The following is a 13,043-nucleotide window of genomic DNA, read 5'->3' as shown; positions in this document are numbered from 1 at the left end:
ACGGCGCCGGAATCCCCTAGAATTGGTCAGTTCGACAAGAGTTGGGTCGGGTTGGGCCGAAGTGATGACAGCGCCCAAGGAACAGTCGGTGGAGCCCCTCGTATCCACTGGATTTGAGCCTCTAGCAGGCCAATCAAATCGAATTTAACCCCTGCGGCTTGAACGACTGTTATTGTCAAAGTTCAAACTGGTGTGCACCGCGTCAATTTAGCGTCGAGCCGCTCACTGGAAGTCCCCAATGTTCTGCACGAGACGACAACGCCAGCCTTGTCCATGAGTCAATCCGAGGCACAGTATGCCTTCAGCCGCTTCTTAGTCCCAGCCAGTGGCTCCCTCGAAGTCTCTTTTCAGGCTAGAGGTGAGCTTGACCGCAATCGCGTATATAACAGCATTTATCCCGGTCAATTCGCAGAATTTTCGTAGTATTTGATCTTTGCTCCTTCCCCTCAAACAAATCTTCGTCGCCATTCACTGAAGCCGAATAAGCTGGTAGTCTCCTTCTTGTACCTAATAAGGCTCAGTTTTTAAAAGTTCCTCCCTAAGCATCGCCACGATGGTGCGTGTCTTCCAGTCTCTTCTTCTCCTGGCGGCTAGCCTCTCAACCACCCTTGCCGCCGACGACTCCACCACCGTCGTTCAAATTCTCAACGGTCACTACAACACCCTCGCGTTTGACGAGCTGCGAGGCAGTGTCGTGGGAGGCGATGCCCAAGCGACCACCTACGCTGTGAACTGCAAGGAGGGCTCTTCTTCGTGCCCTCTCACCAAGCCGATCACCATCACCCAAGGTCCTTCCACCTTCACCATGAGCGCGATTTACACCATGACCACCATGGGTGCCAAGGGTACTGGGACGATTGTCCAAGACTGCGATATTACCTCGTCGACTGCCACTGCTGTTTGCTCCGTTTCGGTCGGTGCCAAAGTCGAATACAAAGGCCAGTCCACTTCTACTTCGTTCGCTACCACGGCCACGGCCACTGGCTCTGCTGAAGTCCTCTATGAGCCCCTGACCGTCACGGCCGGTCTGGGCAATTTCAACAAGGCCGGCCCCACTGGCGCGGCTGCGACTGGAGCCGCTGCGGACAACAACCCAGCTCGTGTGGGCATGGCTGGGGCTGCTGCTGCTGCTGTCGCGGGCGCTCTTGTCCTGTAATTGATGCGCATGGAGTGGCATCCTTCGGTTTTATATGGTTCGATGTGATCTTAGCCAGTGGTGACGATTGCGAACGACGCTTAGTATCTAATGACTATATTTAATACCCATTCCATGATATTCCATAGTTGATTCTCTAATGCAGCCAGTGGACTACACTGTAATCATATATGTCTCTAAATCTCCTGCTCCATGTAAATTTAAGGCTGGGCCGGCAAGGGTCGGATAGCACGCGTTTTCCGAAATACACTGCAGTATCTTCACGGTCGCAAAGCCCCGGTCAGATGGCGAGAATTCAGACTGGCAAATTCATTTCTCCTTCTGTGAGAACAACCGATTCTTACCTAATTCGAAGATGCTGACAGCGAATCAGCCTTGAGGATCGGCGAGCCAAGCGAGGCTGAGATGCGATCGGCAGGAACTCACGAGCTTCGGGTGTGTTGGAATCTCGACTTCTCTTCACCAGTTGCTCGCGACACTCCGCAGTCCGTCCTTAATTTGAACTGCAAGATGATGGTTGACTCAACCAAACTTCTAGCAGACGATGCGGTTGAGCTGCCCGATCTTGCCCCGACACGGAAACGACATGGCACTTGGGCCTCCACCAAAAGCTGGTACTCCCGAACGGTTCTTCGCTCGGGAAAAGGATACAATCGATTGCCAGTCAAGGCTCAGGATCCGAACCATTTTCATGGATGGCGATTCGGGGCGTTGGCTTCGTGCATTCTGGTTGGGATATGCCTGGGCCTCAACGTCGCGGCGACCATCTATGTTCGGGTGACGTACCCTCCCAGCAGCGACAATCTAGGAATCATGCAGGAGAACGATTGCAACCATATCCATAGCGTAGATAGCAGGCTACACTACGCCCTCAATGTGATTGCGACCGTGCTAGTTAGTGCCAGCAACTACAATATGCAATGTTTGACGGCTCCGACGCGAGACGAGGTGGATCAAGCCCACGCCCGGCGCAGATGGCTGGATATCGGCGTCCATTCAATGCGCAATCTTTCTTTTGTTAAAAGGGCCAAGTTGGGGTTATGGTTGGCTCTCTTAGTGAGCACTCTCCCATTGCACCTTCTGTGGAACTCGGCAGTAGTGATGACAACTACTTTCAACGACTACAGCGGACTCGTTGTCACTCAGGACTTTTTGGAAGGCCACACTGACATTGGACTGGATTGCACCAGTCCGGCGATGGAAGAATACCGGAACTCCAACCTTTCCAGCTATGTCACTTGCTGGTTGTTTGATCAAGCCCGGAACAACCGCAGCAGCCTGACGCAAATGGATCCCACTCGTTGCATTTCCACCTATCAAGCCGGTTTAGAGGGACGGTCGTTCAATATGCTCGCGGTTACCAAGCAGAGCGATGCGTTGAATCAATCGAAAACATTTCCGCCTCCGAGAAATACGACTCTGCCGGTGCTGGCGTATTTCCATCCTCTGGACTATCCGGATCAGATTGAACAATGGTGTAGCGGAATGTGCCAACGATGGGGGAAAGGCAATAATAGCACGAAGTTCTGCTTTGACGAGAACTGGGATGAAGCATCGGTTCCATTTGCTTGTCAGGAGCATAAGGTGAACGGGACGGATTGGGAGCCCAACGCGCTGTCGCAAACGAGCTCTTGGATGTGCCACCCGGACGCTATTTTATATGGTCAATGCAGCGGCTCCGCGGCGACGACGAATGCCACGAAATGGACCATCCTACCAGAGCATTATGAGATCGATCATTGTCTGGTCACAGACGCCAACCATACCTGCCAGCTACTGTACAGTCCGATTATCTTATACATTGCGATTGCATGCAATGCCATGAAGTTCAGTTCCATTCTTCTATGTCTTCTTGTCTCCCGCGAACCGACTCTTGCCACTATCGGCGATGCATTAGACTCTTTCTTAAGGTCCCCGGATATGGTTTCCAAGGGGCAATGCCTCCTTTCCAAAATGGACGACACGATCTTCACTGACCCAGATGACATTGGTTCTGCACCGGCACAACGTTGGCAGCATGGCGAAGGTTGGCTAGGGCGGTGTTATCAAGGTACATCTGTGAGGCGCTGGGGAGCATGCATCCTCTTGTAGGTACCCATAGCTCCGGTGATGGTTGACCGTGGCGAGACTGTACTCACTAGGGGAATTCTAGGTGGCTGGCCAGCATTATTGTAGGCCTCGTTTTTCTCTTTAAGGGCATCAACCTCGTCGGGGCGCAGAACGCTTTCACCATGGGGTTTGGTGCTCTTAGCCTAAATGCCATCGTCAGCACGTCCGGTTACCGAGGAGGCACGGCCGCGTCCATTGTGACCACATCGATCGTGGCGAACCTCCCACAGCTGCTCCTGTCTGGACTGTACTTTATGTACAACGCTGTGCTCACGGGCATGGCATCCGCCTATGAGTGGAGTATGTTTGCCTACCAGCAAACCACGCTTCGAGTGACCCTTCCGTGGGGCGCCCAGAGAGAAACATATTGGTTACAGCTTCCGTGGAGATACTCGCTACCACTCCTCGCCTGTAGTACCATTATACATTGGCTGATCTCGCAATCAATCTTTCTCATCAATCTGAAAATTTACCAACCGAACAACGAGCTCTTGACACGGCCCAACACCCACTTCCCTAGTGCAAGTGACAGCGGCGTGATCACGGCCTGCGGATACAGCCCACTCGCCATCATCACGGCGCTCGCCGTGGCCATTCTTATGTTTGCCGTACTCACCACAGTGAGCACCTTCAAGCTGAAGCCGGACATCCCCGTGGTCGGGAGTTGCAGTGTAGCCATAAGCGCTGCGTGCCATCCCCCCGAAGAGGATTCCGATGCTGCAGGTAAGCCTCTGTCCTGGGGTGCGGTGCGACACCAGGAGGGCGATCGGCCGGGTCATTGCTGTTTGACTTCGCAGGCCGTAGAGAAGCCACGATATGGCGAATTGTATGCGGGATAGGTGAGCCAATTCTCAATTCCGCACGTCCGTACGGGAATTACTCAACGTCTCGGTGGCAGTTTTGGGGAACTATTTACACTGTTATCGATCTATCGGTATCAACAAGTATGCGCACTGCTCGCGCAGCCAAGAGTGCTCCGAGCTTCCATCTTTCCCTGGAAAACTGTCTTTCGGATCATCAGAGCATACAGGAGCTACGGCACTCACTCTAAGCCTCGGGGGCATCTACACCAATGCCGCGGTGTAGTTAGGGAAGTATCCGAAAGACCGTAGATCCGCCAGCTTCCGGAGTATGGTCTACTGCGCTCCCTTCTAATTGCTTTTGGTTATCTGGATCGTGGACCATATATTCACCGTCCAGGGGTTAATCACGGGAGAGGTCTTGGACGTTAGATATGACTCGGAAATCATGTCCTCATAGATCGCGGAGTACTGGCAGACAAGTGTAATTAAAATGTATTTAGACTACAATATGATGATATAACGCAACAATCAATGAGACGTCGCGAGGACCGCTACAATCGCCCCGGGAAAAGGAGAATTCCAGAGCTAGAATTAGCACTTCAAACATCGCACGCCTCCCCCAACGCTGGCATCGCCAAAATGTCCAATGCTTGACTATGCGATTGCCACTAGGCGTGCGTTATCGACGTGATGCAATGCCGGCAGAGTATATCTAGACTGCAGTTCCATCGGGGCGCATCCAGACTTATCCTCGTTATAGACTATCTGGCGTGATTCATCCCGTGAACGCGAGCCTCTCTGGTATAGCCCAGTTCCATGTTTGAAACATGCATGCCCAGGTTTAGGCACAGCCAGGTCCGTTATTAAACAAACATGAGCCCTCCGTTGGCATTGATCAAGCTCCCCGTAGTCCATCTACTCCCTTCTTCGGAGAGAAACGCGACAATCTGAGCAATATCATCCACCTCGGCCACCCGCGGTGCAGCGGGGGTACTTTGAATCACCCGATCCCATTCCTCTTTCTCCTCGGAGTCTCGAAGGGTAGAGGCCCACAGCTCCGTATTCACCGGACCGGGACACACGCAGTTAATGGTTGCGTTGTACTTATGTCCCAACTCTTTGGCCAAAGATCTCGTGAGACTCTCCATGGCGCCTTTACTTGCCACATATGCCAGGCATCCCGGCTGCCCATCCCGCGCATAAACACTAGAAAGGTTGACAATGCGCGGTGTCTTTCCGAAATGGCGCGTCGCCTCCTTGATGAGAAATACCGGGAAGCGCAGGTTCACAGCGATTTGGCGATCAAACGCCTCGTATGTCATTTCTTCGACGGGGTAGTCTTCTCGAGCACCGGCATTGTTGATCACAATGTCAATGCAGCCCCATCGCTCAACGGCTGCATCGACGATGGTTTTTGGCGCGGACAAATCATCTGCTTTGCCTTCGACGGCGATTGCGTCTACTCCGACACTCCGTATCTGCGACACGACCTCTTGGGCCTGTTCACGGGAGCTGTTGTATGTCAGGAGAATATTGGCGCCACGACGGGCGAGTTCAAAGGCGATGCCTTTGCCAATGCCGCGAGACCCTCCGGTCACGATGGCATTTTTCCCCTGCAGCGACTGTTGAGCGGTCATGTCTTTCTATCTATAGGTTTCAGAAGGAGGAGGAGCTTGTGGAAGGAAATGACAAGATTGAACCCGATGGTGGGGGTTCAACAGAGGGGTAATAATCGGATATCGTGAAGAAAGATTATTTAATCCATTAGGTCGGCATTGGCATCCGGTAGACCGGTAAACCAGCCGATCGGCGGGTCCCTCGTTTAAAGAAAAAAGAAGAGAAACTGCGGGGAATAGCGGGGACTTGTCATTTGGTTCCCTGATAACGATATTCCTCACGTCCACGGTATGCATTCCGGAGTCGGTTCGCCTTGATAGACGAGGGGCAGTCGGTTTGGGAACCCGGAGTGGGTGCCATGGGCCTCCACATCTATGAACCAAAGGGGAAAAAAAAATATATAAATTCTGGGGAAAGCCGTGCAATGAATACCTCTTGGGTACGCACGTAAATTTCCCACATACTACCAGACATTCCTTGTTCTCGTACACACGATGAGACTCAATCGCACCATATCGGTTGTGGGCTGCCATTGCGCCGGTGAGGTTGGCGATGTCATTGTCGGTGGCGTTCTAAATCCACCGAACTGCAAGACCATGTATGAAAAGCTCCTCTATTTCCAAAATGAAGCAGACGATGTCCGACAACTCCTGATGAACGAACCACGAGGCCGACCGGCCATGTGTATGAACCTCGTTCTTCCGCCCTGCGACCCCCGCGCCGATGCCGGGTTTATCATTATGGAGAGCGATGAGTATCCTCCCATGTCCGGCGGTAATACTATCTGCACGGCGACGGTATTGTTGGACACGGGCATGGTGAAAATGACGGAGCCTGTGACGAAGCTGGTCCTGGACACACCGTCGGGCCTGGTCGGGGTAACAGCAGATTGTGAAGATGGAAAATGCAAAGCCATCGCCTTTGATAATGTGCCCAGCTTTGTATACAAGTTGGATCTTCCGGTGGATGTGCCAGGGCTGGGAGTCGTGAACGTTGATATTGCCTGGGGGGGGATGCATTATGCTATCGTGGACGCTCGGTCCATCGGTCTCAAAATCGCCAATGAGAATGGTCCGAAGCTGATTGAACTGGGGGAGAGAATCAAACAGGCCGTGAGAAACACCTATACACCGGTGCATCCGGAAAATGACCAGATCAGGGAGGTCACGATAGTTGAGTTCACCGAGCCACTGCACCAGGAGGATGACAAGAGAGTCGCCGTGAATACGGTGGTCGTCTCTCCCGGAAGGTTTGATCGGTGTCCATGCGGCACAGGAAGTTCGGCCAGAATGGCCGTCTTGCACGCCAGGGGCGAACTTCAAGTAGGGGAGAGTTTCGTTCACCAGAGTATTATCGGATCCACTTTCACCTGCCATATACGAGGAACCACCAAAGTCGGTCAATATGATGCGGTCTTGCCAACAGTCAAGGGCAGTGCCTGGATCACTGGCTTCAAGCAGATGGTCTTGGACCCGTCTGACCCTTTTCCAGCTGGCTTCCGGGTGGGTGATCAATGGCATGTCCGTCAAGAGCATTGATCTGTTTGTCGACGTTTTGTGTTGTTAGATGGATACTTTGAATATCTTAAGCATCAAGGGCCTCCACAGGTGGCCTAGTAAGCGAGACACCTATGAGAGTTTACCTAGAACCATGTCCAGGCTCCCTTCATGTTCTGCATAAGTCATTTTTTTCCGGTACTAAGCTTCATGATGTATTGGGACGATTCCAACCGCTTCAGGTAGACAGGCGATCATTCTTGCTCTTCATCATATAATAGGGTTCATTCATCTCCCTCACCAACTGTAGATTGTCATTGGGTTTGTAAACCAAGGGTTTTCATGAGAAGGTCACGATGTGGAAAAGGATCAACAGGGAGGCTGGAGCTCCATAACCATGCGAGACCATAAAGATGTGACTACAGGTTGTCTGTTTTTTTTCAATAGATTATTTTAGGGACAGGTGGAATATATTCACCTGCTCCTATGGCTCAGTTGGTAGAGCGCATGACTAGTAATCATGAGGTCCGCGGTTCAAATCCGCGTGGGAGCATTCCTTTTTCCTCTTTTTCCACTTTTTGCCCCCTATAGGAGCTTCTAAACCCAGAGTAAAAATAGAAGCAACGCGGCGACATTTGTATCAAGTTATTTATTTTTCGGTGTACGGACAGACTTCTTCCTCAGGAAAATACATTATTCCGTGGACTATCTATCCCTTTTGACTCGGAGGAAGGTAGTCCTTAAGCTTGGTGATACCGATTATCTACTGAACAGACCCTGACGATCAGTTTGGCCCCAGCGCTACCGGTGCTATTATGGTCCTCACTAAATCAGACGAGTGACGCATGGCTAGGTCTATCGCTGGGTGAGATCAGCATGCCTCCGCTCCGCTGATCTCATCGGGGGTCATCATGTCAGAGGAGTGATTCCAGGCGCAGAAGAATGTCAGATTTACGAAACCTTACCCACAGCAAATTGCTTTCCGTGTCGTACCTCGGGTGTCAACCCTAAGGCGTAAGCTGAAAGCCATAATCGTCCTCGACCCGTCCGAATAAGTCGGTAAAGAGATGGATGGATATCCAAAGTTCAGCAACCTTTCCGTGAGGATTTTAAGTTCTTCAAGCACGATTGCTACAATTGAACCTCAGGATCACTGTGGTGCGGTGAGCTCCAATTGCCTCTGTTGGATACAGTAGTACGCAAATATATATTATATATTCGAGCGAGTGGTTACTATAAGACACAAAATCTTGTGGAGTTCAAGTTCCGCTCTACAAGTGTGAGCCTTAAAATTCGGGAGAAATTGCGCACGAGGCAATCCTATTGACCTGCAACCCGCCAGAAATCTTGTACAGATTATATGGTCTTCCTCTTCCTCTTCTGCTTCTGCTTCTGCTTCTGTCTCTGCAGTCGAGCTGCTAAAGACTGACTAATCCTCTTGAGAGACGGCTCGGAAGAATAACCTTTTCCAGTTCCGATGAATCCAGAGAGGGTAGGCGGTAAGCGTAGGCTCCAGACTGGCCCTTCTTTGTTTTTCTGTTTACTCTCTTGAATCTCTTGCCCTGGAACCTCCTCTACCGCTGGATTTTAGGCGTTTGTCGGCCTTCTCCGAGCTGCGACCCGTTTCCGCTGAGGAGTCTCGACATTGTGCTACTTGACCATGTAGGAATTCGAATTCGCCGACCGTCACATATCCCCACAACTCCCGCAGCGATGCGACGCGATCGCAGGACAAATGAGGGTATCTTTCCAACCTGACCACACCCGACGTCAAACAACCTTGACCGTCATCGGAAAGTCGGACAAAGATGTAGGGCAACTCGCTACTACCGTGAGCATCCTGGGAAATAACGAATCTGCCGAAGTGTCTGAAACGTTTCATCTCTGATGTGCCCGAGCTGGATATACGCTTGGCCGAGAACTATCGTGGCATTAAGAGGGAAGGTGTTTGACAACAGCGGTGATTCTCGTTACACCCGTTATTGTCCACGGCCATGTGGTCGATGAATTTGCTTTCCGGATTGCTCTGAAGACAGTCCCTGCTCTTGTCATTCATTGGCGCGTGTGCATCTGCGAAACTACTGCTATTCAAACCCCGTGTTGACCACCGAGGAGAGCTGCGTAGAGGCGACGAGGATTGTCATATGGGGCCTCAAAGGCTGTCAGAGGATTTGGCGATCTTCCTGGCCGTGACGTTCTCCATTCGTAGTTTTTTTTAAAGGGCTGTAGTCAATCCCTTCTGGGTATCCAGGAAAACTTGCGAAAGCACAAGGAACCATCCCCAAAGGACGGCCTACTCCAAAGTATTCAGCAACGGTTCTTCTCAAGCAGTGCAATGACTTCTACAAATGTGTTCTAGTTCATCAATTTGTTTGCAATATAGAAGCACATAACATTTCATCCACGGTTCATCCATTACTACGTCGCCGTTGGAAGCGTGACATCCTTTCTTGTCTCTGTAGCAGGAGAGCCATGTTTTCATGCTACCAACAAAGAGGGCATCATGGCTTCCCACTGATTCTCCTACAGTTGCTGAGTTGACAGTGATCCTTAGTAGGACCCACAGGCAATGCAACAAGTTCATTATGGGCTCCAAATTCCGAGGCAATTTTCGGACGTATCTGCACCTATACAGTCCAATGTGTCTTTCGCGGGTCACGTTCATCCGTTGGGCACTTTCAATCCATCGAAGTCATAACATATCATAGATGATGCACCGAAAAGGGACGAGGAGGCGACCCTAAAGTTCTCAAGAATGCGCAGGTGCTGCGGCTCGGGGGATTTTCCTCGTACATACCGAGGTCACCAACTAAGAGCTACTTCTTGTTGTCCAAAACTCTATACTCCAGTCTCCAGAGTGTCCAAACGTGCAACACTAAGCCATTCGAAGACCTTGGCACAGTGCGCTAGACTTCATGAAGTAAATAATCCCGGAGGGGCGAGAGCCGGTTTTCTTCCGGGCGTTCTCAATCGAATGTGGCTGGCGCGTTATCCAGAGCGTCGATCCGTTAGTTGCCTGAAAAGCATGCGGAATAGGACAGGATGCCTCTCGATTGTGTCGTCGCAGGCGGCTGATCAATGTCTCTCGGTAGGTCATGCAGTCGCCAGACAAGCAGGAAAAAAAAAAAAAAAAGAAAAAAAGGCAAAACCATCCAATCAGCCGGAAAAGACCCTCAGGGCTCAAGGGAATCCTTGAAGGAGCAGCCAGCCACAGACACGTTTCCAACAGTGTACGTCTAGCTGTGGCGCCTTTTTAGTTCCTGACGACTAGCTGCTTTGGTACATCCATGCAGGTCGTCGACTTGGGGGTGGATGCTGGGCCAGCCTTGTTTATCGACCGCGCAGGTCCCGAAGGATTGACCACAGAGACGGCCATACATGCCCAAATCAGTAGAATTTCAAGAAGGGATTTCCGCTGCTCTCACTAGTGAGAATCAGCCCAAAGGACTGGACCCATGCCCCACTGGGAATGGTTCAAGATTCGTGCGTAGAAAGTGTAGCTGATATATGCAGCCGTCAATGCATTAAGCGCGAACAGACCGACGATCAATGGGTCTTCATACCTGTCGTTTGGCGGCTATTGGCGGATGTAAGTCATCGAGGAACGACGGGGCATCTTTCCTTTCTTTCCCCCTCCCCACTCCCCAGCTGCAGCTTGACTCCACGATCGTGATGTCGATGAAACTGCTCTTCCTGCCTGCTTTGACGCTGGGCAACGGCATTTCGATCTTATTGTACAAATGATGAAGGCAGTGTTATGAGGCTGAAGTGAGAACTGCCACCATTAGACTATCCAAGCCTCCCAGAAGAGCCTCTGCGGCGGTGGGATGCCTGACAGGCCACAAGGCTGGGAGGTTCGCCAACTTCGCCCTCAACCTCTCGCCACCGACTGGCATTTGATTGGTGTTTTTGTTAGGGACTGGCCCTAGTAGTTGCCTCCAGACATCCGTTTGAAGCCCTTTTTTTTTTTTTTTTTCTATTTCTATCTATTTATTTACATTTACTACAACGTGTTTGATTATCGTTGCCCGAGCTTATGGATTAACAGCCACAGAACTGCAGCAAATAGAACCCACCTGATCTGAATCCACTAGCGGATCATACTAGGGGGCATATGCTCACGTGGAACTGCACGCATGGATCGAGATGTCACTAAACGTGGCATTGTGTGTAGCATTGGACCCGTATTATGGACTAGGATGAGTCGATCGGGACGTTTACCGGCAACAATCCGCAGACGTCATCTCATAGGAAGGGGTAATGGCATATGACAGCAGTCTGCCCGTAGAACGACTAGACTTGAGGCACTTTGCGAGACTGGACAACTGCTGTTCGGGTATGTTCGAAGTATTTCCTGAGACGAATGCCACCTGGGAGCTGGCCAACGAGATTACGTGGTTGACCTAACTTTTGGTAGTCTGTACAAAGTAAGTTTGACTCAGCTGAGATGGTCTACGGTAGCTGGGCTCTTTTCAGCATTCCTGTTCTTATTTGATTTATTTTTGTTTCAGTTTTGACTTTTTCCGCTGACAGTACAATGGCAGTGTTCGAGGTAAGGCTGAGTGGGATCTGGAAGTCTTCGGCAACTCCCCCGTGGGAGACAAACTGGAGTCATGTCGATCGCCGAGGAAACCGGCCGAAAGACCACTACAGTAACCAGTAGCCACAGCATGCATCGTATTCGCTCTATAATTAACTTGAAGCATTGCGGCTATGCGTTGGAAACCCTGGATTGCAATCCGAGCTGGTTCAGGTTGCCCATGACCCAGTCACCCGGGAGGGCAAATATTTTTTTTTTTTTTTCGATACCCGCGGTCAGACTCGTATAGCAAACATCATAGTCATAGTAATAGAAGCTCATGTCAGATGCCTGTGTTTTAGGTTGGGGAATTGTGGCTTGCAGGAACGCGATAAGCACAGCAGCCAATAGTTCAGCTGGCGAATATGCGAACGGCTCTGCACGCCAAGCTCCTGGAAACTAGTATACAGAATGTTACTTGATAGTTTGCACGTTATATGATATGCGAGTCATAAGAACCCAGGCAAAGTTATTAATAATACTTATTTTTTTTTTCTTTAAGGAAAAAAAAAAAAAAAAAGGAAATTCATAGTAGATTCCCACCCCCCCTCTCTCGCCGGCCCCAGAAATGGTAATCTAGTCGATTGACGAGATATCCCCATGAAAAGCAAATCCCGTAGCAGGGGATCTAAGCGTTCGAGAGGTGCCGAAGAGCTGGAAGAGAAAGCGATGAGTGAACCAATAATGTGCATCAGGAAGGAGACATTGAACTAAGTATCTATCGGAACATGAAGAGGACTACTCACTTCTGCGCTGCTAAAGGCCTGTTCGCAAACGTCAGGGTCCCACTGGGCGATTTCTGGATACACGTCGGAGAGCAACATTACCGAGCAAAACACAAAAGGGCGCAGGAAGGCAGCACACCATTATAGAAGTCATGGGCTGCCTGGGGCGCCCCAAGCTGGCTACGAGCTGGAATACACTTTCTGTTGGAGTCAACATCCAATGACTGAAAGGTGGTATAACCCAATGTTGTGGGTTTTCAGAGTCTCATCCACTTATGTCGAAGAAGTAGAGTGTAGCTGAGAAGGCCAAACCCGTAGTGTTATCCCACCGCAGTGGAATTTCTGACTCCTCCCAAGGGTAAACTTTCTGACGGGCGAAGGCATGAGCCAATCTAGTTCCTGTGGTCAGCCGCGTTCCCAAGGGCTGATGCTGAGGCAGACGATGACTCGAGAATGGCGTTCGTCCATACAGAGTCAAGAAGTGGTAGAAGAGGAAAAGGAAAAAAGAAAAAAGAAAAAAAAAAGAAATACATAATAAAAATTGCTAATGGTGAGGGA

At 50.6% G+C, this 13,043-nt stretch overlaps 3 protein-coding genes and 1 non-coding gene across 4 annotated transcripts; 3 read left to right on the top strand and 1 right to left on the bottom strand.

The window, feature by feature from the left end:
* Positions 1-553: 553 nt before the first annotated feature.
* Positions 554-4,104, top strand: BDV27DRAFT_169261 (uncharacterized protein; the record flags this gene model as incomplete). The annotated part of the gene is made up of 3 exons (XM_032074988.1): positions 554-1,100; positions 1,623-3,182; positions 3,332-4,104. The coding sequence occupies 3 exons, from the start codon at positions 554-556 to the stop codon at positions 4,102-4,104; spliced, it is 2,880 nt and encodes a 959-aa protein (XP_031921770.1).
* Positions 4,105-4,600: 496 nt separating this feature from the next.
* Positions 4,601-5,811, bottom strand: BDV27DRAFT_137297 (SDR family NAD(P)-dependent oxidoreductase). Its single transcript, XM_032068953.1, has one exon. It carries the CDS (start codon positions 5,703-5,705, stop codon positions 4,932-4,934), a length of 774 nt encoding a protein of 257 aa, XP_031921769.1. The 5' UTR covers positions 5,706-5,811; the 3' UTR covers positions 4,601-4,931.
* A 647-nt stretch (positions 5,812-6,458) lies between these two features.
* BDV27DRAFT_137296 (proline racemase family protein) lies at positions 6,459-7,262 on the top strand. Its single transcript, XM_032068952.1, has one exon. It carries the CDS (start codon positions 6,501-6,503, stop codon positions 7,221-7,223), a length of 723 nt encoding a protein of 240 aa, XP_031921768.1. The 5' UTR covers positions 6,459-6,500; the 3' UTR covers positions 7,224-7,262.
* Positions 7,263-7,661: 399 nt separating this feature from the next.
* On the top strand, positions 7,662-7,734 carry BDV27DRAFT_t216. Its single transcript has one exon. It is a non-coding gene; the product is annotated as a tRNA-Thr (tRNA).
* Positions 7,735-13,043: the final 5,309 nt, after the last annotated feature.

Source organism: Aspergillus caelatus, assembly GCF_009193585.1.
Source record: "Aspergillus caelatus strain CBS 763.97 unplaced genomic scaffold BDV27scaffold_314, whole genome shotgun sequence".
NCBI classification, from domain to species: domain Eukaryota; kingdom Fungi; phylum Ascomycota; class Eurotiomycetes; order Eurotiales; family Aspergillaceae; genus Aspergillus; species Aspergillus caelatus.
Note: the sequence above shows the minus strand (reverse complement) of the source record. Positions and strands in the feature narration are given on the sequence as shown.